The sequence below is a fragment of the Perissodus microlepis genome, chromosome 23, assembly GCF_051167445.1.
Source record: "Perissodus microlepis isolate ML-2025 ecotype Zambia chromosome 23, ASM5116744v1, whole genome shotgun sequence".
NCBI classification, from domain to species: domain Eukaryota; kingdom Metazoa; phylum Chordata; class Actinopteri; order Cichliformes; family Cichlidae; genus Perissodus; species Perissodus microlepis.
The window spans coordinates 16,581,769-16,609,105 of record NC_140482.1 but is presented as its reverse complement, the minus strand read 5'-3'; the positions used below and the strand labels follow the sequence as shown (position 1 = coordinate 16,609,105).

At 42.1% G+C, this 27,337-nt stretch overlaps 1 protein-coding gene across 1 annotated transcript in view; it reads right to left on the bottom strand.

Annotated features, from left to right (window-relative positions):
- Window positions 1-2,170: 2,170 nt before the first annotated feature.
- prox1a (prospero homeobox 1a) overlaps window positions 2,171-27,337 on the bottom strand; it is a 43,464-nt gene continuing 18,297 nt past the window's right edge. Inside the window, exons 6-7 of the mRNA XM_084921041.1 lie at window positions 25,072-25,266; window positions 2,171-4,288 (exon numbers count right to left, since the gene is read on the bottom strand). Of these exons, the coding sequence (XP_084777167.1) occupies window positions 4,103-4,288; window positions 25,072-25,266 (381 nt within the window). The 3' untranslated portion in view covers window positions 2,171-4,102. The remainder of the gene's footprint in view (window positions 4,289-25,071; window positions 25,267-27,337) is intronic.

The following is a 27,337-nucleotide window of genomic DNA, read 5'->3' as shown; positions in this document are numbered from 1 at the left end:
CCATGTGGTGGTATTGTCTGCGTGGCGACACCTGTTGTTCAGGAGAATACTGCAGCGGCTTATGATGTATGATGTCATACTAGCGCTTTAAGCAGAGACCTCTACCTGGACCCTCCTCCAGCACTTTGTAAGGAGGACAGCCAGCTGAGGGATTTAATCTAACCAGTGTGTCCTGGGTCTGCCCCAGGACCTCCTCCCACTAGTGCATGTCCAAAACGTCTCACCAACGAGGTGCCCAATACAACCTAACCAGATGCTCCAAAAACATCCTCATCTGCATCCTTTTGTTGTGGAAGAGTAGCATGTCTATGCTAAGCCCCTTGGAGTTGAGATTGAGGAGCCCTTCAGAGGAAGCTTATTTCCACCGCTTGTACCCACAATTAAAAATTATTTTATAAAATCTATCTCTTTCTTTTTTCATATCTCATTCTTTCTTTTTGTAGGACTGTAGCTAGACCAATAAATCGGCAGATGTGCTTTCACACTCAACTCTCTCTTCACCACAACATACCGGTACATTGTCTGCATCATTGATGATGCCCCACTTATCCTTCTGCCAATCTCATACTCTACTTATGAGCAAAGCCCCTAGATATTTAGGCTTCTACACTTGGAGCAGTAACTCCTTGCCGACCCAGAAATGGCACTTCACCCTTCCATTAGGACCTCAGACTTGGTCTCATTCCCGCCCCTCTGACATTCAGCTGCAACCTGGAGGTCATCACCTGATTAAGCCAAGAGAACCACATCATCTGCAAACAGCAATGAGGTGATCCTGGAACCACCAAAGTAGAAACCCTCTGACACTTCCTGAGGAACCTGGTCAAATGCCCTGTCCAAATCCACTAAAGAATGTGTAGGCTGGTTGGTCAAACGCCCACAAAACCTTGAATATCCTTGAAAGGATTAAAAAAAATAATCTGGTAGTTCTAGATTGTGTTTAATGTGGCTGTCTGATCAGATGTTTCACAACCAAATTGTCAATCAAACGCTGTGCTAAAAAAACAAAGACACGATTGTAGAAATGACGTTCCCTGCGGCTGAAGTCTCTGTTGTCGAGCAAGCGGCCATTTGTTGGCGAAGGACACAGCGTCCCCGTCACAGTGACGTTTGATGGCCTTCTTTTGTGGCTATTCAGCCTCTTCTTGAAGGTACTTTTGGTTTTGCTGAATGCAAAGCAGTCACATTAAGGCCAGCGACAGCCACCTCCGTGCTCATCTTTGTGGTTTCAGATTTTCATGCTTGGCAAACGTTCCCGTGAATTTTTGTTTTGTTTAATTTAATCCCCTCTGACTTCTACATAGAGGCAAAAAATGTTAATTGAGACTGGATTATTACAGGAGACATAGCTTTACAGAGTTATAAACTGTTTTATTATGCAGGAGGCCTGGCAGTATTTATTTGTTGCGTGTGTGCGTCGGTGAGAGAAAGAAAGAAAGGGGGAAAAAAAAGAAGCACATTGAGTGCTGGCACTTAATCCCATGCTGGTGATGGTGGTTGGCATTGTGTGATGCCAGTTAGTGTTTGGCGCCAACACACAGAGGGCATGGTGTGTGTTTGTGTGTGTTAGGGAGGTAAGTGGCGTTAGAGGAGGGTAGATGAAATAAAATCTGTGCGATAGGAAGCGAAGAGGAGACAGTAGAGGTATAAAAGAGGGGAGGAGGACAGTAATATCAGCGATGGAGTGATGGAGGGGTGTGAGAGGATGAACGGAGGAGAGAACAGGGGAGTGAGAAGCAGCGTAGGGCAACGAGGGCAGCCGGGCCTCGTCCCCGTGTTTTTGTGTGCGCAACTGAGAGCCTGTACCTATGTCTTTTTGTGTGTTGTGCGTGTGTATCCCTGCGTCTTTGTACTGCCTAATCTAGGCGTCAGCAGCTTTTTGAGGCTTTTGTGCTGACAATAATCACACAGCGCTCCTCTTTTCAATTCATCAGCAACAACAACAAGGGATCACATGTCCCCCCCCTATACAGGATCCAGAGAGCGAGAGAGAGAGAGGGAGGGAGGGGACGAGGGCATGGACCGAGTTAAAGTGGCCATCGCGTTGCCTAGTTACTGCTTGGGTTGACGGCGAGCTGGTGCGTTCAAGCGGTCAACGCCCTCTGCACCTCAGCCGAGCGCAAACAGAGCAGGAAGAAAGTGGCGACGAGCTTACAAACGACCTCCGACTGATTTTTGTTCAAAGAATAATTTATTTCATGTTGCAGTTTGATGGATAAACAATGATTAAACCACTGGTCAAATCTGTAGCAAGCATTAATAATCATCATCATCAGAATAACATTAAAAGGAATAATTATTTCAGTTATAAATAATAACAATATCAGAGTGATCAGAGTATTTATTACATCTATACAAGCTACAAATATCAGCATTTTGTTGTCTTTTTTTTCTTCTTTTTTCTTTTTTTTTTTTTCTTCTTCAGCTGTTAAAACCTTAAACACTTCACACATGACCCGGCCGGTGCAGCTGCCCCCTCTCAGCTGTCCAGAGCAGAGAGGAAGTACCTGGGGAACTGGTTTGGTGCTTATCAGGACATTTAATGATTACTTAAAAAAAAAAAAATTCATGATTGTGTAACACAGATTTCAATTTTTTCCAAAGATTAGTCTGTGGCCAAAGCACCATCTGAGACATACCGTTGTTTTGTTTGCATCTATGAACATCTTCAACACTTTTAATTAAAAAGAAATGTGACACAGTGGTTTAAAGTGAAGGCCTTAAGGGGGGCATCATGGACAAAACCACGCCTCAAACATATCACAAGAATTTGTTTCATGAATCAGTGCCACGTTTTTTAAGTATTGTAAAGAAAACAGTGACTCATCTTATCGTTTTGACATTGGTGCGTATGTAACAGCAAACGTGCATTATATCATTTGTCCCCCAGAGGGAACTAAAATGATTATTTGCCTGTTCAGTACAGATCATGTACAGATCAAATAAAGACAATTTAAGGAACGCCTGCGCAAACAGCATATGGAGATAGAGGGTGGGTCCAAACAAACAAATGAAACATTTTTAAAAAGCAGCAACATTTCAGTCTGCTGACATTAGGACCTAAATGCAGCTGCTGAATTCATGCATGAGAACAGATTTTTACTTTTTTTTTAGTTACTGTGGATTTTCATCTGAAATGTTTGCAGCTGTCAATTCTAGCATTTGCTAAAAAATCCAGTACTGATAAATCTCTGATGCTCTGGATATGTGAAGAGAAGGGGGCAGCCAGAGAGGGATGGGGCAGGGAGAGAGCCACACAGTCAATATAGACACTCAGTAAGTCTCAGTACAGTAAGAGGAGGCTTAAGTAAAAACAGGAGGGGAAATGAATCAGATAAACAACAACTAAGTGGGTTTTTTGCCCAGTTTGTCTGGATTTAGGTGAGGATTTGGGAATGCTACTGTGCTTTCCTATGAGGGGTGTATCTGTGTGCATGTGAGTGACTGAGGGGTCGTAGAAGAGAGGATGTAAGCTTATACAAAGGAAAGGAAAAAATACACAAACCACTTTTTTGTCTCAAAAATGTCCATGTAACTTAAAAACATCCACAATAAAAAGATCTTTTTTTCATATATTATCTTCTTTCATTTTTAGTCTGCCCCCTGACTCGAAGTCACAGGTTGAATCGTCATCTTCATCGCACCTTTGATCCTCCGGAGAAGGATGGAAAAGTTTAAACAAGGCGGAAGAAAAAGAGAAGACGGGGGTTTTCAAGGACGAGGAGCTTCTCTGCCAGTTTGATGTGATTCTGTTTCTCACCATTTTGCTTTTTCATTTCCCCGACAAAATATGTTAATTTGAGCATAACCGCACTCTGGGTCGCAGCCCGGCACGTCATGTAAGAGGAAAAGCTTTTTTTCTTCATAGAACATCTTGTTTTCAAAAGACGGGCTGACCAAATGATAACCATAAGCGAAGCTCTCTGGCAGCCTCCGAACAGAACTGCCTCAAGAGTCTGCATATCTTTATGAATGTCACAAACCTTCAATCGCATTTCATCACAGACCTCCGACTAGTCTAACTCCGAGCGGCATTTTCCTACAGTCTTCTCACTGTCCTCGGAGGTCTGTCTTGCTTGCTTTGCTTCTTCCCTTGGCCTAGTCAGTCATGGAGGAGCTCTTGTAGACAGTTGGGGGATTTGAAGACCTCAGGAACCTCGCTGTCCAGTTTGCAGATCACTTTGTAGATGGCCTTCTTCCAGGATGGGTCCGCATCCTTTCCAGCCACGATGGCGTTGAAGAACTCACGAAGGGTCACCTGGGCCACCTCCAGGAATCGATCAGGAACCTGAAAGGAGAAAAAATGAAATCATGGGTGATAGAAATATGGTATCTAACCAGATTCTTACTCTGGATGGCATTACCTTGGCCTCCAGTAACGCTGTGAGGAACCTTGGAGTCATTTTTGACCAGGACATGTCCTTCAACGCACATATTAAACAAATATGTAAGACTGCTTTCTTCCATTTGCGCAACATCTCTAAAATTAGAAATATCCTGTCTCAGAGTGACGCTTAAAAACTAGTTCATGCATTTATTACTTCCAGGCTGGACTACTGTAATTCATTATTATTAGGATGTCCAAAAAACTCACTGAAAAGCCTTCAGCTAATCCAAAATGCTGCAGCAAGAGTACCGACAGGGACTAGAAGGAGAGAGCATATTTCTCCTGTTTTGGCTTCCCTTCATTGGCTTCCTGTTAAATCCAGAATTGAATTCAAAATCCTGCTCCTCACACACAAGGTCTTAAATAATCAGGCCCCATCTTATCTTAATGACCTTGTAGTACCATATCACCCTATTAGAGCACTTCGCTCTCGCTCTGCAGGCCTACTTGTTGTTCCTAGAGTATTTAAAAGTAGAATGGGAGGCAGAGCCTTCAGTTTTCAGGCCCCTCTTCTGTGGAACCAGCTTCCAGTTTGGATTCGGGAGACAGACACTATCTCTACTTTTAAGATTAGGCTTAAAACTTTCCTTTTTGCTAAAGCATATAGTTAGGGCTGGACCAGGTGACCCTGAATCCTCCCTTAGTTATGCTGCAATAGACGTAGGCTGCCGGGGGATTCCCAAGATGCATTTAGTTTTTCCTTTCCAGTCACCTTTCTCACTCACTATGTATTAATAGACCTCTCTGCATTGAATCATATCTGTTATTAACCTCTGTCTCTCTTCCACAGCATGTCTTTTATCCTGTCTTCCTTCTCTCACCCCAACCGGTCGCAGCAGATGGCTGCCCCTCCCTGAGCCTGGTTCTGCCGGAGGTTTCTTCCTGTTAAAAGGGAGTTTTTCCTTCCCACTGTCGCCAAAGTGCTTGCTCATAGGGGGTCATATGATTGTTGGGTTTTTCTCTGTATCTATGAAGCGCCTTGAGGCGACTTTTGTTGTGATTTGGCGCTATATAAATAAAATTGAATTGAATTGAATTGAATTGAATATCACCACTTTGATCTTTGAAGGAAAACTTCCCACTTGTGTTTCTGCATTTCTTTCTGCACAAGCACAGCATATTTCCACCACAGAAAACCTGGAGTGCAAGAGGGAAAGTAACTGAAAAATGATGTGGACATTAGAACATTGCAGCCAGATGTGACTGTAGTACCCAGTGCCAAAACTATGGATATTAATCTGCCGCTGTAACAGTCCTCACCAGATGTCGGAGCTCTGCTGCAGGAACAGCTACAGGAGAATCAGGGGCGTTAATATTGTAGCTGATCTTAAATTCATTTTAAATCCTGTTACATCACAGGACAACTTGAGACGTGTCTTTGGAAAAATATGTAAAAAATACAGCAGCACAAAAGGAGGATCGTGTACTTGAACTTGAAATGTGCTCAGAGATTCAGAGTAAACGTGCACATGTTGGCGATTATTGCAATTTTTTTATTTAATGTTTTTATTCAGTTTAAGTCATGCGCATACTTTATAGTTAATCAACTAATTTTATTTTTGCTTTATAAATGAGATCATTTTATTTCCGTGGCCATAAAAGTCCATAAAATAAATGAAGAAGAACTCAAAATAAAAAAAGACACATTCTTGCGTAACTGTTTGAACAGGTTGGTTTATGCCATATGACATGATACACATGTGCCGTGACTAATACTAAACAATACACTGTCAAAAAAGGGAGAACTGAAATAGAGAAAAACAACACAACTGAGATGTATAAATCTTTAAATAGGGAGCAGGCCGGCTTCCAGAATGCTGATGACGTAAAATGATGAAGAATTAAGTGTGCGGCTGTTTCAGGTGACCAAATATTACTATTCCTGTCAGTAAACTGTTCTTCAGAACTTCCCTTCCCTGTTCTTCCCCATTCTTAACAACTCCCAGATGTGTGTGTGTGTGTGTGTGTGTGTGTGTGTGCATGCTCCTTGTGGACATGCACACACTCTCATATAATGGCAGATCACAAACACGCAGTCTTTGACGATGGCAGGTGAGCAGTGGTGTGTGATCCGTCAGACTGTGTGTGTGTGTGTGTGTGTGGCTTCCAGTTGTAGTTTCCAGTGCAAGCTTAAATATACTGACATCAAGGCTTTTAGTGTGTTTATGTGTGTGTAGATTTTAATGCTGTGTGTGTGTCATTGTGACTCTGACAGCAGAACAATGGCACACGGAGAGGTACACACACACACACACACACACACACACACACACACACACATTTTTCAGTCTTTTTTTCCTGCCCTTTCTCCCGGGGGCAAGATCATACAAAGACACTAAACAACCTGACTGGGATACTCCCCCTTCTCCCTCCTCCCTGTCTCCTTTTATTCTTCTTTTTTGGCTCTTTTTCTTGCATGCAGACACACACACACCCAAACACACACAGCTGACTCTTCAAGGCAAGGTATACCCACCTATACACCCCAACAAGCTCACACACACGTGGAGGACGGCACAGAGCTGTCTGGGTGTAACCCCCGTCACGCGTGGCAGGACATGCCAAGGTTAGCTGCCACCAGAACGGATGAATCACTCCACGCATACACAGTCACACACACTCGCAGTCTAAATGATTCCCTGGACTCTCATATACTCTGTCTACCCTAACCTACCCTCTCTCTTTTTTAGCTGGCCCCCTGAGACCACAGTTATTTCAATGAGGCCCTCTGTCATTGTCTTAGTGTAGACGCTACTGTACACACACACACACACACACACACACACACACACACACACACACACACACACACACACACACACACACACACACGACATACAAGCTTACTCTCACACACATATAAAAGTTAAAACTTTCCAGGATGGTATCAAAAGTTTGGACACACCTACTCAGTAAAGAGTCTTCAGTAGATTAAAGCTTGGGTAGTCAAAACTCTACTGAGGTCTTTTTCAGGCTTTAGAAAATGTAGCATATAGGTGAGACTTTAGCCAATCACAGGTCACTTAAGACCATATCAAGTAATATAAAGAGCAGAGAGAGAGAGTCTGTGTGGGAAGTAAGGCCTCAGTCACACAGGCCTAGAGACTGTTTGCTAGGGAATAATGCTGATATTTGGCTTCACCAATTATTCCAACTATGCTCTTCTGGACGATGGCCATTTTTTTCAACCTTTTGCATTACTACAACTTAGGCCCCAGTAACAGAGGTCAGAGACCACCTGTCAGCCAACCATTCCCCAACTGGTTCGCAAGTGGTTGCAAGTTGTTACAACGTAGAATCACCTGCACAGAGAGTCTGCACTGAAAACTTTGGTCTCCTGTAGTTTGCATAGAAGAAGCTAACTTGTCTGCAGACACTAACCAACTACTGAGTGTGACACTCAACACGAACCATAAATGAGGAAGATTCACCTTTACATTTTCACTTTGAAGGCAGACAGTCTCTGTTTCTGATTTGTGTCTAACTTGACTATTTAGCTTGGAGACCTTCGCAACTTGCTAGCTTTCATCGCATAGAGGTCTGCGGGTATGTTACAATATTTATCTTTCAGACTAGTTTTACTTCCCTGCTGCCATTAATCTCCAGGAGTCAGTCAGGGAATACACATTTTTCCCTAGTGACCAGTGGTTGCCTGGTCTGTTAGGCCTGTGTGATTGGGGCCTAAGTTGTAGTGATGCTACTGGTTGAACAAAAGACTTTGGCAGAGTTGGCACAAGCCAAATATCAGCATTACCTGTTTAAGAAACATCTACCTGTCCTTACAACAGAGTGAAGGAGTCTACTTTTAAAATCAGATCTGCTTTTTCTTTTTTCATTCTGGTCTCCTACCACCTCACTGTGGAAGAAATAAAAAGTGGCATAATGCACAGAATTTTGTAGGAAGCAAAATTTTTAGGCAAAATATGCTTTACATCATATTTTTCATAGTAGCTGCCTCCATGTTGATAACTCTTGGCATCCACTCAGAGCTTCACGAGCTCATCACCTGGAATGCTTTCCTTACACTCTTAAAGGAACGTCCACATGTGTGGTGCACTTGCGTTGGATGCTTTTCCCCTCACTCTGCAGTGGAGGCCAGATGCAGTGCACAGTCACTCTCTGTGGTTAAACTGTCCTTCAATTCAGTGCTTAATTCATAAGTTAGAAAGCCCTGTAGCCTAGGGAGGGTGAAAACGTCTTGAGACCCATAAAAACACACAGTACACTGGACAGCTGGAGGTGTGTCCTGTTGGAAAAACAAATGATGGCTCCGCTTAGTGCAAACCTAATGAGATGACGTGTTTTTGCACAGTGCTGTTGTGACCAGTTTGGATGAGAGCCTATTGAATTCTTAATCAGTCCCCAGCAGTGTCACCTGCAAAACAGCCCAAAACATCCCACCTCCTCCCAAATTCATGATGCATCGCATGCAGAGATGGAACAAACTCTCACTCTTGCTTTCCTAACGTGGTTCCATCAGGCTCATCAACAACTGTTTAAAAACTACGCTTGGATAAACTTTGGAAATCCTTGAAATTTTCCAGCTTGAATGAAAGTCAGCGCTGTGCGATAGCACAGATTTTGATATCGATCGATTATCAAGCGAATACAAAGCCAGTATTGCCGATACCAGTACCGATACCTTTAACCTATAAAGGCAGCTTATGTAGGGGAGAGCAGTGGGTCTATGGTTTATGAGCTGAATCATAATCAATCTGCAAATTCTGAAAACATTTTAATAACCACTTAATGACTGGGTTTTCCACATTAATTAGTCAACACAAGAAAACACTTTCAGCTTTTCATGTATCTTGAAACAGTTTTTTTTCCAGTTCTTTTATTAGCTGACTCTAATCTAATCTGCACTAAAAGAAAAAAGTTTCTCCATCTTCAATAAACATGTACATTTTGAACAAAATGCAACTGAAAGATATAAAATCAAAACTTTTTTATTTAATAATGAATCAAATATATTATTAATGTGCTTGGTATAAACAGAATGGATACCAATCAAGTAAATTTCATTTGACTAGATTCTATTAAATCTCACATTTCACATTACTTACATTACTATGTATATAAGTATAACAGAAATACATGGAAACTTTAATCTAAATTGTTAAAGCCAGCATTTTGGGAATAATATATTTATTATCTTTTGTTATTTTTAGTGGAAACTATGTAACTGGGTAAAAGCAGTTCATTAAAAATATTATTAACAAACTCTTAGCAGAACTTTGTGTCTGCATGTCTTAAAAAAGGGCAGTAGATCAAACTTTCTGGACTGTTTAAAACTATTTTTGTTATAACTTTAAATTTGATTTTACAGCTCCTGTACAGGCTTAGCTTCACAGGTCTAAAACCATCACATCATCTTGGATTTCTTAGTCTTTTTAGCCACATTAATACACACAGAAGCTATAACCATGACATCATTTATAAAGGATACAATATAATTCCCTTTCATAGCAAAAACTAGATTATGCTTAACCATCAAACCTCGGGAGGTGCTACAACTACACACTCGCTTTTTAGCTCTGCAGGAAATCAGAGAAAACCACTAAGTCAAGATGCTGGTTAATGGTTGCTGTGAAACTGCCCGTGGGACAAATAAAAGTTGAAACCTGAGCTTGATCTTTAAGATGAATGTGCCTTTGAGGCGTCCTCTCCCTCCCAGAGCACATCCCTTCATCCTTTAGTTGTTAAAATCGGCTCTTATCTTAAACCAACACAGATCCCCTCCGTTTCAACATCTCCTTGCGTAAATTGCATTTCCACACTGACATTTATATTCTCTGCATGTATGTTAGTGGTGTAGAGCCTGTCGTAGTCTCAGATGCACCTTTAGCACCTAATGAAATGTTTTCCCACGTCTGCTGTTTGTGACTGATGATCTGAAATCGCAAAAACTGTCGAGTTGCACACTTGCACCGCGAGACATTCGCTGACCTTGACCTATAAGTGCCCTGCTGCGGGCGCCTCTTCAGCGTGATGATCACCGTGTGTTTTTGAAATGTTTTCGGGATGACGCGTGTCATCGCGGCAGCAGCGAGAGAACTCAAAGTGCTGAAGCAAGACGACAAAAAGGACACCGCTGACTCAAAGAGAGGCAGGGGGAGAAACGCAGGAAGAAAAGAAGGGAACAAAGCAGGGAGGATATTGTGTGTCCGGTTTGGTGTCGGCTTAACTGGACAGCCCTGCACGCACACATGCACGCACGCACACACACACACACACACACACACACACACACACACACACACACACACACACAGACACATACTTCGGTCCAGATGCCCAGATTTGTCTGGCCATCGTAAATCAGTCCAATAAAGAGATCTAAATTAGGCCATCATCAATACAGATGGGCATGTTTTCCCTGTGTGTGTGCGTGTGTGTTTGTGATTTACTCCTGGCTAGGATCTTGATTTGGTATCTAGTTGCCAGGAGAGAGAGAGGGCGGAGGATTGGGGGAAAGTGGGAAGGAGAAAGAAAGCTAAAGAGGAAGAAAGACACTTCGTTCCCAGTAAACATAATTCGCATGATTGCTCCGGTTTGGTGGGTAAATATTGGATGAAGGGAGGCTCAATTACTCTCTCTTCACACACACAGACACAGATGTGTGCACACACACACACACACAAACACAGAAGGACAAGAGCCTGTAAATCTCTAAATCGCTGCCCAACAAAGAGGCCTACTGGGATGCCCTCGCTCCTGCTTTTTCTCTTTTTTTTTCCACGTCTCCTTCCTTTTACTCTCATCCACTCACTCTATCCCTTCATCATCCGCCTCACAGGCTCATCCTTTCCTGATCTCTTCCTGGAAGTTTATTCTTATGAGAAATCAGAGTGTTTATCGTCATGCAAATTCATCACCCTCGCTTATAGAGACTCTAGTCTCTCTGAACTGCTGTTTTTCTTTTGTTGACACATTTAATCGCAGTCCATCTATTCTCTTCTTTCATTTGTACATTTCTATACTAGTTTAAAAGTAGGGATTTCCCAAAAATTTTTGAATTTTTTTTCTCCTAAATCTGATGCGTTTTGTGTTTCTAGTAGCGGTAAAAGCTACTCAGTTCAGACTAGAGATGGACCAATCCGATATTATGTATCGGTATCGGTCCGATACTGACGTAAATTACTGGATCGGATATCGGAGAGAAATAAAAAATGTAATCCGATCCATTAAATATCAAAAAAGCACCTCACAAAACACAAAAAACGGCGTAACTCGGCTCATAACCGTAGCACGTCGGAGCCGTGTGCTCACGTGATAGAGCGGCTGTGTGTATTTGTAGCCTCGCTACCAAACCAGCATTTCATCTCCGAGAAAGTTATCCCAGAGAGAAGTAAAGCAAGTGTGTAAGTTCATCTCTGAATGTTTGTAAAGCATTCCCACATTAAGCTTAACAACCGATATATGGAGCGACTGCCTCTTCTCTCTCCCTCCCTCTCCTGCTGCTACTTCAATCATGAAACTGCTTAATGATCAGCTGATCGGCTTTTCTGTCGTGAGTCCGTCTCTCTTCTTTGTTTTTGGCCCACTTTGCACCAGAAAGAGGAAACCAGTGGCTGAACAACAGCAGCACGTTTAAGCTTGATAAGCTGTTGTTAGAATTTATTTAATATTACTTTCTACACCAGGATCTTTTTCTACGTAGCTGACGGCTGTAACTGTGCAAGGGCGGATCTAGCAAAGTTTAGCCAGGGGGGCCGATAGGGCATTAACAGGGAAAAGGGGGCACAAAGACATACTTTTCTTTCTTATTCTCATTTAAAATGTCTAGCTTTTAATAAATAATTGTCTGAATCTTACACCCAATGTTTTAATCTTATGTAAAATATATAGAAGTCCATTACTGTATATAGTAACTGTTAAGTCTAATATATACCCTAGTAAGCTATAGTACTTTTTCCTTTGGGAAGATACCATCTGTGCAGTCTGCAATTCTGTTGAAGAAAGATGTTGAATCTATTTAATTATTCTTGAAAAATAATTTATTTCTGTGCATTTTTTTTTCACACTGCATCAAGTTGCAGTTGAAAAAATTAAAGTTGATTACATCGATTAAGCATCATGAGGTGAAGGGTGGGAGGTGGTTCCCTATTTTTTTTTTTTTTTTGCTGGAAGTTTGCAACCTTATTAGTTAGGTTGCTTAATATTTCTTCTAAGTACTCTTTAAAATACCAGAATAGGGAGGATGGAGTAGGTTTAAGTTTATTAGATTGATCAGTGTTGCTGAACTATGAAATATTTTGGGTGCAGTGTATTTTTTGCATACAGGTATAACAGAATAGCTTTAGTGTTGTTGTTTATTTAAACTTGAGTATGAACTTATACAAAATGCAGCAAGATATTTAAAAAACACAGTTTTATTGATTAAAAAACACTATATCGGATTCATATCAGTATTGGCAGATATCCAAATTTATGATATCGGTATCGGACATAAAATAGTGGTACCGTGCCATCTCTAGTTCAGACTGTGATAACTGTGCTGTTGGCAAACATGGTGGTGGCTGCTGTGGCTGAAAACATAAAGGAAAGATCACCAGCGAAAGAAAATGTCAGCACCCCGGCCTGAAAACACAAACACGACCGGTAACCACTTAGCAACAGTGACGCCTGTTTACTAATTTAGTCTTTTTTAACAGTGCGGGCCACGAGCACAAAAGGGCAAGGTTGCATTCAAATATTTTTAGAATAAAGGAGAGCCCTTCATAAGTGGGTTATTTTTTTATGTATATTTTGTCCCATTTTAACACATTCAAAACATGAAAGCTTTCAATAGACTCTAGTTATTAACTGCAAGAGCAAAACTGAAAAATATTATTACTTCCTGACAAATAAAGATTTCTCTGATTACATTCTGTGTTCTTTATCCTGTCAGCGACAGTGTGATAAACACCTCAGTTCAGTTCAGCTTTATTTATATACTACAGAGCAATGCAACAACAGTAGCCTCAAGGAGTTTTATATTGTAAGGTAAAACCCAGCAATAATACAGAGAGAAGCCCCAACAATAAGGCAAACTCCTATTAGCAAGCACTTGGTGACAGTGGAAAGGAAAAACTCCCTTTTAACAGGAAGAAATCTGCAGCAGAACAAGGCTTAGGGGGGAACGGCCATCTGCCGTGACTGGTGAGGGGAGAAAGGGAGGCCTTTGGCAGGGTGAGTCTATACTAAGGGGGGGGGGGGGGGTTCAGGGTCACCTGGTCCAGCCCCAACTATATGCTTTATTAAGTCTTAAGCCTAAGCTTAAAAGTAGAGAGGGTGTCTGTCTCCTGAATCTAAACTGGGAGCTGGATCCACAGCGGAGTGGCCTGAAAGCTGAAGGCTATGCCTCCCATTTTACTTTTAAATACTCTAGGAACCACAAGTAACCCTAACCCACAGTTTGAGAGTGAAATGCTCTAATGGGGTGATATGGTACTATGAGGTCTTTAAGATAAGGTGAGGCCTGATGTGACCTTGTGCTTTCAACAAGTGGAAAAAGTCAATTTAACACAAACTATGAATCAAAACTCCGACATCCAGGCCTCTACAGGCCATTTTTGTGTTAAGATGCGTAACTTCTAATACACCTAGTACACCTACTTTAGGGCTCCTAAAAGAAGTTTCGGAGATGCTGTTGAACAGGAAGACCTTTGGTAACAACTGTTCCTGCATTTGCTTGTTCCTGACGGGTGGCCACAGTGACAGCATCAGAACAACGAGAGCGTCACGCCATTGTCGTTCCAAAGAAAGAAGTCTTTGGCGTATTTTACCAGCTCTAACCCTCTGCTTCCTGTTTTTTTTTTTCTTTTTTCTTTTATGCTCTGCCATCCTCGTCATCTACAATGTGATGCCGATGTTTATCCATATTTGGCAAAATCCACCGACCTCCGCTGACACAAAAGGATGTGATCCTTGTTTTGAGGGTGTGCTTTTAAAAACAGGCAGTACTTAGTCTTTAGCATAAAAACTAAGCAAGATAACATCTAACTGAGGTAACAAAAAGGCAGTTGTTCAGAAAATTATGAATTTAGGTCACTGATTTGATATCACTGATGTTGTCACAGTACTGGGACATCAGAGTCACTCAGCAGCAGTGATGGCACCGCCTCCCTCCATCCTTTTATGCTTTCCTCTGCATCGCTCATCACCTGCTCACCTTCTTTTCTCTCCTTTTCCCTCCCTCTTCCTCTGAATTTAAGCCACTCCTCTTCCTCTGGCTCCCCGTATCCTCCCCGAAGGATTAATGCCTTTTCTCTTCATGTTGTCACCATGAGACCCAGAGTGATGCATACGCTCTGTGTGTGTGTGTGTGTGTGTGTGTGTGTGTGTGTGTGTCTGTGTCTTCATGTCCTCAGCTGCCTCTGCTTTCCATATGTCTTCTGCTTGTCTATGTTGTTTTTTCCTTTCCATCCTCACTCACCGTCTTGCACAGAAAGAGGAAACAGACAGATTGTGCTCTTAAGAAATCACTATACAAACACCATATGTTTGACTATGAAGGTGTGCAAACAGAGACTGTGTGTGTGTGTGTGTGTGTGTGTTGTTCCTTCTGTTTTCTGTAAGTCTGTCTGCTTCGCTCCGTCAGTGAAGGAGATGTCTGTATTTGTTTCAGGATTTGCTTGAATGCTTTCACTTGCGTGCTTTGCTTGATCATTGATCATTTTTGACCTTGCTTGTCTTTTTCAAACCTCCTCTTTAGTCTCTTTAATTTCACATCAAACACACAAACACACACTCACGGTCTTCTTCTTCTTTGCTATTCATTCGCTCTGTGGCCTTGAGGTCCACTGTGCTGTTGGTCAGTGGAGTATTTCTCTATCATGGAGACAATACTGGAACTCTTTCATGTGCTGCTCCTTCTGTGGACTGAGCAAATGCTGTTATATGAGTGTGTGTGTGTATGTGAGGCACTGAGTGGACGTATCTTTTTTTGTGCCAACACACAGGCATCTGCTTCCTTTTTCCTTCTCTCTCACTCTCTCGCTTTCACTGCTATCAGACCTGGCTTTGGTCACACACACCCTGGCAGGAAAATACAAACACACACACACACACACACACACACACACACACACACACACACACACACACACACACACACACACACACACACACAAACACACAGCCAGCAAAGAGAGTCCATTCTCCCTCTACATCTTTTTCCTGTCACCCTTTCTCCTTCAACGGGAACATTCTGTATTTTAGCTCAGTGCAATTTTCTGTTGATTAGAGGTCTAAGAGACATCCAAATGACACAGAGCTGCCCTGTTTTTTGTTGTTGTTGTTTTTAAAGCGTTTGAATCTAGTTTAAAAGTAAAAGTTTGGTAGATGTATGCATCACCGCTAGCCATTGTTTCAGCATTTCAGCAGTTATATGCTGAGGGGAGAAAGAAAAAAGTCCAAACCAAAGCAGGTAAGCTTTAAAGAGGAAGTGGTAAGACGCCTGGGAGCCCAACACATCACAAAGTTATGTTACTTAATGTTAGACAATGTGACTGTCCAGAGCTCTGACCATGTCACGCACGAGTAGAATCTCCTTTTCTTCTACATATAGAAAAAGATCTAACGGCATTTTTAAATTGGAAAAATGGGCACTTGGTAAGTCTGAGTGTCAATCCAGTGCAATAGAGAATAAATCTCCTGTTCCTGATGAGCTCCACTGGTGCCTCCTTCTCTATCAGGACCCACTCGTCAGCTAATCAACATCTGGAAGGAAACGTGAATGCAGACGGACACATTTGCTGGTGGGTATTCCTGAATCTTACCTGTTAACTCTGGCTCAGTCTTAAAAAAAATCTTTTTTATTTCATATTTTCCTGTGGTGGATCTTACAGCGGTCTAGATTTAGCTTGTGGTGCTTAGTGTTACAGCGTTCAGCATAGTTGTAAGACTAACGTTTGGTTAAACACTGAGTCAGAGATATTGGCTGGAAGATAAACCTTTTGACCGAACTGTACAGAGAGCAAAACAAAGGGAACCACACATAGTAAAGTGTCCCGGCCAGGCTTGAATCTGAGCCTACTGACATATGGGTCACCTGCACTATCTAGTGAGCTATATGTGCCCCAAGATGTTGACTTTTTATCCCATCTGTGTCTGCATTCCTTTGTTTTCCTACATTCAAACTCATCTGTTCATCATTAAGAAAGAAGCCTCCTAAAGCTCACCTGCATCTGTATCTTGCCCTCTGGTTGCATAATTTTAGCGTGACACACCTTAGAAGCTGTGAGTTTGGGGACCCCGAACATTTAGGAGCTTTTGAAAAAAAGCAACACACCATTCAGCCTCCCAGCCACTTCACATAAATAACATTGAGCTACCTAAGTCGCTCTTTGACACAGTCACTGACATTCGCAGTGGGCACGTAGCAGCCATTCCCACGTAAATCAGGAAATATGATGCTGATTCAAAGCTTCCTCACACACAGGTGAATAAATATCAATTTGACGGCATATCGATGCGTCTCATCTGTTTCTCAACAATGTGAGTGCCTGAGTGTGAGCTTTTAGTCAGTAAGTGTAACATTAGAAGTCAGAGTGGAGACTGGAGGCTCCTCCAGGACATCGGCAATATGTTTCCTTTCTCAGCTGCTCTTTTGTCAATCAGTCACTGATCTCACTGTCAGCAGGACAGTGACAATAACGTTTCTCTTTGTTCAAACGGCATGTGACTGAGAGGAAGGGTCTGCGTCCTGAGATTGGGCCTGTGTGTGTGTGTCTGTTGTCACTATCTCATCAGTGTCTGCGTTTTGTGTGCTATCATTACAAGCGTCTTCGTTTCTCCGCCTGCTCCGGTTTCGCGCGTGCCTGTTCACACACGTGCTGTTCCTCCTCAGATGTGTGTGTGTGTGTGTTTGTGTGTGTGTGTGTGTGTAGTCTTCCTTGTGTGCGTGCGTTTATGTGTGTCACCCATAAAGAACAATAGCCTTGGTCATCTGACTGAGAGGCTGCAGACCACTAGCATCACATGATAGAGGCTGAAGGCCACGTCTTTGTTACCAGGCCTATTGTTAAAGCTAAGGAGACAGCTGGGGTAGGAGAAGGGAATCACTGCATGCTCAACACACACACAGAGTTGCAGGAAGACCATACACAGTCACACACATGCACAAACACACACATAAACCGCCCCTCGTGACTCCAATCAGGCTCAGTGACAAAGATGATGCCTTCTTCTTCTCAACTGGAATACTAAGACACACACACACACACACACACACACACACACACACACACACACACACACACACACTGCAGGCAGATAGCTATAATTATAGTGACAGAAACTGGCAGGTGGCATTGTCTGCAGCATACCGCTCTCTGTCAACCAGCAATAGAAAGCAAGAGATGGCGGGGAAGACTCGGAGCTCATTCTCGGAATGACAGCAGCCTCGAGAGTGTGTGTTCATGTAATTTATGGATCTGCGTGTGTCGCACAGAAACGCAGTGTCACATATACAACTTATAACGAGTAATTAAAACAATGCACCTTTCAAAACTTCAAGGCTTTTGTAGAGAAGTGAAGTCACGAGGAAACTCTCGTTAAACTGTGTCTGCTCATAATTAGACACACACTTCAGTGTTTTGACTTCACCTTTTAGCACGACTCAGATCTTTTCCTAAGTGTTTCAACAGCCTGCAGTTCACAATGTGTTACAGGATGCTGGTGTCAGGTGTCGCTGTCCCAACCTCTGTAGTGCCCATCCCCCTCCACCCTGACCTACGCAGGCATATACACAGCAAAGCAAATAAGTATGGTATAACAGCTTCATAGAGGACTAACGCTTGTACTGTTAATCTGAGCCGGTTCCCTTACGCCCTTTTAAACATTTGTATTTTAATTTGTTCTTTTAATATTTTTACAAGGGCGGGAAACATTAAATACCTGGCGGTGGTGTCAAATTAAAAGCTGGTGTCTCTAGAAGTGCTCAAAACCCAACATCACATGAAGCACAGCGAGCGTACTTTAAATACCAAGTCCAAAGCTCTGAATGCAGAATGAGGCAGAGATCAGAGCTGAGAAGAAAAAAAAAGAGGGTGGAGAGCAAAAGAAAGCAGGACAGGTGTAGTCTTTGAAATTCACCTCCTCTCAAAAGGGCTGATGAATTACTGTGTGTGTGTGTGTGTGTGTGTGTGTGTGTATGTGTGTGTGTGTGTGTGTGTGTGTGTGTGTGTGTGTGTGTGTGTGTTTGCCCCTTCTGGGTAGGTTATGACTAGAAGAGGTGAGGACGGCAGACAGACTGATTAAAATTAAGGGAACAATGACAAACTTAAGGTTGACGCTGATACGGAGAACTCATATTTAAGAAATGGGGGAAAAAATCTGCACTCAGGGTTTTGTTTTTTTTATTGTTACCAGTGTGAAGAGAAACACGCCTCCCAAAATCGATTCCTGGGAGTTGAGCTCAGACACCCTTTTCACCCGGCTCATGTGAAGAAGAAGCGGAAAAGACGATTGAATAGATGAATAACGAGAGCGAAAGGGTAACAAAGAATCTAAAACGGCGGAGAAAGACATGAGGAGTTTAGCCTTTCATGAAGTGCACAGCTTATGAAATCGAATAGCCCTGAAATGTGAGTGTGTGACCAGCCTGTGGCCTCCAGGTGTTTGTGAGTGAGTGTGTGTATGTGTCGTTCAAAGTCAAAGGGTAGATTTTAGCAGAAACCACACCCACCCTCCAAGGGAGGGCATCTCTGCTCCTTTCAGACAAATACAAATGAGTATCTGTGTGTATTTGTGTGTGTAGGTGTGTGTGTGTGTGTGTGTGTGTGTGTGTGTGTGTGTGTGTGTGTGTGTGTGTGTGTGTGTGTGTGTGTGTGATGTGCAGCTGTGCTGACAGAGACAGTAAGGATCCTTGAAATGGAAAGATGAGAACGTCCTCTAGAAGGCTTCATAAAAACATCTCATTGTACATCTTATCGCTCATTGAATTCTCACACATGGAAACATAACAGCCTCGTCCCCATCTACACACTAGGCCTCCATTTTTCCACAGTTAAGTGTAATTTCCACTAGCTCCCACTCGGCTGGACTCGACCCAATTTCCAACATTTTCCATTTCAACTGTGTACCACCTAATGTGTGCAGAGATGTTACAGCAATGTGATTAAAGTCCCGTGACATCATTTGTATGAGACACAAACACAGATATCAAGGCGATGCTGTCATTTTTCTTGTTGCTCTCACGACTCATCGAGTGGCGCCAATCAGTGGCGAGCAGTCTGCTGACGCCACATTTTCAGACCGACTCAGCTCGCTTGGAACTCTGGCCTCAGCCTTCAAGTAGATACGCCTATGGTATCAAAGTCCTATGTGACTTCCTTATTGAGTTATCGTGTTCAAAAGATTTTCAAAAAATTTGACCTCTGACCTTAAGGTCAAGGTCACTGAGATTCAAGCTCGTCTGAGATTTTTAGTAGATACACCTGTGGCATCAACTTGAAACTCCTATGTCACTTTGTTCTGGACTTATCGCATTCACCAACTTGGGTGTCCAAGTCACCCAGCTGCCCGCCCCGCAGGGTGAGAAGAATACCTCATCAGCCTTTTATGGCTGAGGGTTAAAAATGTTCCTGGTACCAGGCACTACCACCTAATGGAAAACCCTAAAGCCTGAGCCGAGCTGAGCCGAGCTGAGCAGGTACTGTTGGAGTCAGTCTGCATGTTTAGCTCTGGCAGGCCTAACCCACCAAAGCATAAATCCTTAATAAGTTCAAAACACACACTCTCAGGCAAGTCAGGAGCGGCACGCCTAATGCTGCTGGCAGCCTTAACCAACAACTCGTCAATCTGTTCTCGGTATATTAAAAAAAAGAGGAAACATTTCTCTCCCTCCTGGCAGAAGGTAGGAGCTGACACCTTTCCCTGAGCGTCCTGGCAAAGAAAACCCCTCTGTCTTTTTTTTGTTTGGTTTTTGAAGATGAGACTATTCCCTGTTTCCTCCCTCCCTTACTCCAGTTTCCTTCTTCTTTTCGCCTTCCTCATTAGTTGGTGGGCAGAGCTGCAATTAGCACAAAATTGTTTCAGAGATTGGGGTGGGGGGGGTGGGGGGGTGAGGAGAGAGTAAGGATGGAGAGACAGTGAGAGAGAGGGAGAGGTAAACAAGAAAGAAGAGTTGAAAGAATGTGGCTGGAGGAGAAGGTAATTAATGAAGGTGCTATAATTACTGGGGCCTGTTTACGCCAACACACACACACACACACACATCACTTACCTTTCCACTGCAATAACTATTTAAAATGCTGGCCCTGTAACTTTACTAATGACAGGCTTTTTTGTTTCCTCAACCGAAGCATGGGCCATTTTAAAAATTCACCACATAGAGCTTTAGTTAAGATTTGGCTCCATTTTAACCAGGAAAACATAACCTTGGAAGTACAAAGATGTAAAAAGTAACAATAATAAAGATGATGACACAATAGTAAGAGTAGACATAAGATGGGATGGAAGGATTATGGAGGGGAAGAACAAAAATTAGAGCAAAGGTGGAGGGAAAAGTTAAGGGGACAACGGGGAGGAATTGGAGGGCGATAAGAAAGAGGAGGAGAGGAGAGGACAAAGGCAAATGAAAGGAGGATGCGAAGGAGAGGAGGTGACGAAGAGACCATATCAATAGAGGACACATTCAGCAGGAAGAGGGGGAGGAAGGAGAGGGAGCAAGGAAAGAGCAAAAAGTGGAGGAAGGAGAGGAGGGAGGGAGGTGCGATGGGGACAAACCAAGGTGGAACTCTGATGATGCTAAATTTGGCGAAAGGAGAAGACTTCTGTGTGTGTGTGTGTGTGTGTGTGTGTGTGTGTGTGTGTGTGTGTGTGTGTGTGTGTGTACACGTCGGGAGACTTGCTGAATCGGCCGTGGTTCCAGTTTCACGCCTCTGAGTTTGACAGAGGGGGAGAGAGAGAGGGGAAAAGAGAAGGAGACAGAGAGAGCGAGAGGGTCCCTAGCCAGTAATGTTCCCTCAGGGCGGAAAAGAAGGAGGGAGGTGAGGAGAGGAGGAGGAGGAAGAGGCAGGCACAAAAGGGGACAAAGTAGGGGAAGAAAATGTATATGCACAGTTACAAACACTTCATTGCTTGGAGAACACTCGACCTTTTTCTAATGTCCTTACAAGCATTATAGCTTTATAGTATAACTATAAACCTTCATAACTTCTAACACAATCTGTATTTATACTGATTTACTATATTTACTGTTCACCACAAGTCTTCTTAATCAGACATCTGTTAAGACCAACTAGGCTAATAATAAGTTATTGACTTTATATAAAAGCTGGATGTGGCCTCCAGGTCTGAAGAACAATCTATCATCTAATTACCAAACAAGCTGAATCACCAGACCAAGGTGCTGGACCCATCTGGCGTATGTTTTAAGTATCTCGCTCTCCGCACTGTGTAGCTGCATGTGACCAAAACAGCTGGACAACAAATGTAAAATGAAGCTTCGGATACAAAAAAAATCACACCCCTTGCCTTCAACTGCAAAAACCTGTCATAATCAGCATTCTTACCCATGGCCAGCAGAGGGCAGCTACTCCGATGCAAAAAATTAGGCAGATCACATAGGTACGGTGGCCCTGAGAGGGCAAATACACTGAAAAGCACAAAAAACATAATGGGAACAGATAAAAAATGAACAAAAGATGAATAAGATACATCGGAAATAGAAAACCCCCCGCAGCAAATGCTAAGAAAATACAAAAATAAGAAAGCAAGTGTTTTTGGGGACACAATAACATGGCAGAAACGACAAGCTAACAGTAAACGGCTAATAGCAAACAGCAAACAGCTTCATTTCATATGAACCATAAGATTAAAATACTCAATGCATCATTTTCTCCCTAACAACACTGATTTATACTGTGTCAATACCAAGTTCAATCCTTTGCATTCTTTACTTCTTGTCACTTCCGCGGCTTGTCTGTCCCATTATTTTATCCCCAGAAACACTTCTGTTGTGTTTTATTCACATTCTTTTGTATTTTGTGTGCTTTTGCAGCATTTTTCTATTTACTGGTGTTTTCTTAAGGTGCAGTTCATTTGACCTCTCAGACCCGCCGTATATTGGAGTCAGTTGGCACAGCAAAAAAGGTCGTGAGTTTGAATCTAACGGCCAGCTGGGGTCTTTTTGTGTGGAATTTTGCATTTTCTCCACAGTACAAAGACGTGCATGGGTCGGTTTAACTGGCACTTCTAAATTGGCCATTAGTGTGAATGTGTTATTCCTGCAGCAGGCTGGGGAACTGTTCAGGGTGTATCTCACCTCACTATAATAGCTAGACTTCAGCCCCACTATGACCCTAAACCGGGTTTTATTTCTCTATTATCTGTCTATCAATTGTGAATTTAAAGTGAAAAATGAACACAATATGAAGCTCATTTTGTAATATTTGTCCCAGTTAAACTAAAATAGATGCAGTAAAATATAGTTTATCAGCTGACTCTTTCCCTCAGCCCTAACAGATGGCTACCCCTCCCTGTGTCTGGTCGTTCCTGTTAAAAGTGAATTTTTCCTTCCCCCTTTTACCAAATGCTTCCTCACAGGGGGTTACTTGATTTTAGGGGTTTTCTCTTTATTATTGTAGGGTCTTTACCTTACAATATAAAGATCCTTGAGGTTGCTGTTGTTGTGCTTTGGCGGTACATAATATATATGTTATATAATTGGCAATACACTAGTACATACCACTGAGCATGCTCAACTCAAGACGTAAGACTTTTACGTAAGGTTTGTGGTCTCGATAAGGCTCTAGTTTTTGTGTTTGTCTTGTACGCGAAAACTTAGCCACTGAATGATGTTTTTCCAGTACTTTAATGTAGTCCCCTTATTTTAAAGTTTAATCAAATGCAGCTAAGAACAAATAAGATCATTTTTAACAGTGTTTGGTTACAAGTGCACAACATCACATGCTAATTCTTAACAAAACGTGTTTAATGGCTTTAATAGCTCAGTTTCAGGTTTAAAGAGTTTGTGGGCTGATTTTCAAACTGCACTGTGCAGTCAAATGGATGCAACTAATGAATGCATGAACGGTACAAACTCAAATCAAACACTTTCTGTCATCAAAAGCTTAACTGAAAGCTTTTGATGATTTAAAAAAAAAAAACAGCTAGTAATGATCCTACCACAGGTTCACCTACAGAAACCTTGTTGTGACTTTTACTTCCTCTAGAAAGTCAAATTTGATTGTCTCCTTGGCCAAAAAAGTGCAACTGAGCCCTGGTTTAAAGGTCTCCTGGACCCAGTTTGAACTTTAAACCTGACCCTCCTATCTCTATAAATAATCACACATACTCATTATTTGCATGTGTGTGTCCGCTTCCTGTACATGCCCTTTTCATACACACCTGTGAAATGCTACCTGACTCTTGTTATGCAAACTATGCAAAGCATTTGCTATTCATTTCTCCAAATAGCCTACTTCAATATCACAAACCCTTTGCAGCATGAATATGAGGGTGTGTCGTGTCTGCGAGTCTCTTTATCCATTTAGGCTTTGGCATTTGTATCCTTAAGCAAAAAAAGAAAAAACGAAGTGTGTGTGTGTGTGTGTGTCAGCGATAAGGTGTAAGCTAATGGACATCTAAATGCTGCTGATGTTACATTGGATAGTTTAAGGGCCCTCAGGTCCCCTTAGACCAATACTGGAAGAGGAAAAGTGAGAGAGGGAATGTGACTTTTGCAAATCGCTTTGACAAGGACACCCGTGCCTCGAGCGGCGTCCTCTCTCGCCTCATCGAGCACACACACAGCAACATCCACACCTCAGCAGAATTGTGAGGTGACTGTTGCACTCTGAACAGCTGACTTGGTGGAGGACATTTGTGTGAGTGAGTGTGTTTGAGCTACGCTGAATTCAGTTTTAATTCGGTAACGAGAGAAACGGGTAGAAAGTATGGGAAACTTTTCAGTCTTACTAGATCGAGGAGGCTTTTGATTTCTGAAATGTTTGGAGAAAAATGGTACTTTAATTAAACTGAAGGCAACCTGACATTGCATTCCAAAGTTTGGCAAACAGATATTTTTTATTAAAAAACAAACAAACAAACAAACAAACAAAAGACCTTTTCCAAAAAATGTCATGTTTTTGGAAGATTTTGTATGGGTTTAAGAGAGAAGTTAAACCACCAAACTTTGCAAGAGAACACCACTAAAGATAAAACATAAGTTTAAGAGGGCTTACCATTAAAGGTGGAGCACAATATTGAAGCAGCGATATATCTTATTGCTTCCACTTTCAATATGTGAGCTACACACTAGTGCAGGTGCACCTAAAGCAATGCTAAACAGTGACAGCCGACCAAAGCAAATCATTGAGCTGATTAAATGAAACAAATATCACACACACACACACACACACACACACACACACACACACACACACACACACACACACACACACACACACACACCATGATACAGTGAATAAATACACAAGTTCTGCTTTTTGTCTTTTTAAGGGTATTACTATTTTTTAGTTACTCTGATACTAATGCAGCATCATAGATAAACAACATATCAAGTAGTACAGACGTGCTGTAGAGTGACAGTTTCCCACGGTTGCTTACTTTGAGTTTCCCTCTCTATTTGCCATTTTCTCTCCATATTTTCTGTCGTTGAGTGGAACGTCTACTTCCTGTTATACAAATTAATACACCTGGCGTCCCCTAAAAAATATGGCCCAGCTTACCTCAAAGTCGTTGGCCTTGTTGTAGTGCATGTTGAGTGCCCTGAAGAGTTCGGCATCTCGCCCCACAGTCAGCTCCTCGGCAGCGGTCACGCCCTCGTTGATGGCCTGCCGAGCAAACTTCTCCATCTGGATGTAGTAGAACTCCCTGAAGTTGCTGAACCACTTGATCAGCTGGGAGGTGATGCATCGATTGAACTGTACGAGAAGAGCATCATAAATATAAAAAAAAGAGCTTTAACATTACATTTCCACCGCATGCACTTGTTCCTGTAGAGCTGGGATTTTCTGCATGTGTGCAATAGAACTGTTGGTCTTAATAGCAAAATCACAACATGTCCTCTAATGTTGTGTGTTTTAATTCAACTAAATTTAATTAAAACTAATTAAAACTAATTCAATTTAGTTTTATTTACATAATCACAACGACAGTCACCTCGAGGTGCTTTATATTGTAAATTAAAGACCCTACAAGAATACAGAGAAAGCTCCAACAATCACTCAACCCACTATGAGCAAGCATTTGGCGACAGTGGGAAGGATAAACTGCCATTTAACAGGAAGAAACCTCAGGGAGTTTGTTATTTATGTTTGTGTTCTCTTTTTAGCAGCATCAGGTTGTGTTAAAGTATTTTTTGTTGAATCATACCAATTAACACGATCCATTGTGCAGAAATTTTTGATGACTTTTGGTTGTAAGGTAACAAATCTTCGAAAAAGAGGCAGAAGACGGACTGCTTATTGCTGCTTCCTGTTTGTTGATGTAGACGTATCATAGCACAGCTGATGTTTTCTTTGGAACTTATTTGCCTGATGCTCTATCATCAAATTTGCCTTGAACTGGGCCTCCGTATGAATGCTCACATTACATTGTGGCACTACATGTTCAGATGAATTTGCTTTTTGTTCTGCAGCCTACATTTTCCATGCAAGTCTATGCAAATATAGCTCTAATTGTATGTCAACACTGTGCTGGGACTAAATAATAAGAAGGAATGTAGACAGTGTTGTTTTTTATTTGAATTTTTTGGTGTGTATACGTACACTGGAAGTTAGAGAAAAACAGGAACTATTGCCCCAATCAACCACCCCCTCTCCACACGTCTGTATTTGTCCTCCTCATTAGCCACTAGTACAACGAACACCTTTAGGCTCCTCGCTGAAGAAAAAACATCTCTTTAAACTGCAGCAATCACACAAGAATATCCCAAATATTAACTTATTGTTATGCCAGTGTGGGCTTTCACACAGAGCCAAACTGACATTAACAACTCGTTAAACCCTCATCCTCATCAGCCTTACGACCACTGCGGAAAACGTCTGTTCCGATCCAGTTTTTTAGTTTAGCGAAGTTGTTTTTACCAAAATGTTATTAAATAACTGAGCTTTTACTAAATTAACATCAAGCTAGTTATAGTGATATCAAATACTAATTTAACTTTGGAAACAAACAGCTACAATTTCACGTAATTGGCAAATCATCATTTTCCTGCACCAATAAATGATTCTTTTTTGATAATTTTCCACCTTTAAATAGATAAACTTCTTGTATATTTGTATCACAGGATATAGAGCAGGAATAAAGGAAGGAAAAGGGAAAGTATCAGTGCGTACAGTAAGCACTGTGTGTGAAAATGCACAACAAACTTGAAGGGCTGAACATATTTTAAGAGATTTCTGCAAGTTTTAAGAGAATCATTTGGAGGTTTTTAAGGCAGCATTACATATAAAATATGTCTGAGTTTTCATCGTTCTCTGGAAAAAGAAATAAAAACCCCACACATTAATGTTTTTTAAAAAGCGCAGCGACAGCCCAGTGAAAGTGTATGTGGTGTGTTTGTGTGTGTGTGCTCAGTGGAGGGGAAAAACGGCTTTGACACAGAGATTAAGCTCAGTATTGTTACAAGACATTGTCTCACAGGAGCGAGGGATAAGCGAGAGAGATAGAGGGAAAGAAAGACAGACGGGGGAGAGCGAGCCGAATGGTGCGAGGCAGCGTGGAGAAAAAAATAGGAATGCACGGAGAGGGAGCGCAGCGGAGGACGGCCGAGGGAAAGAGATATTTTTTCAGGAACAGTTAGAGGGGGTGACATAATGGAGCATAATAGAGCATGGTGCTGTGTGTGTGTGTGCAGGAGAAGGAAAGGGAGTTGGTTTTAAAGAGCATAGTGACAGGAGGGAAGAGTGTGTGTGTGAGTGTGTTGGTGACCCACAAAAGAGTAGCATAAAGGGAATCTGATAACTCAGCAATTAACACATACAAGAAGAT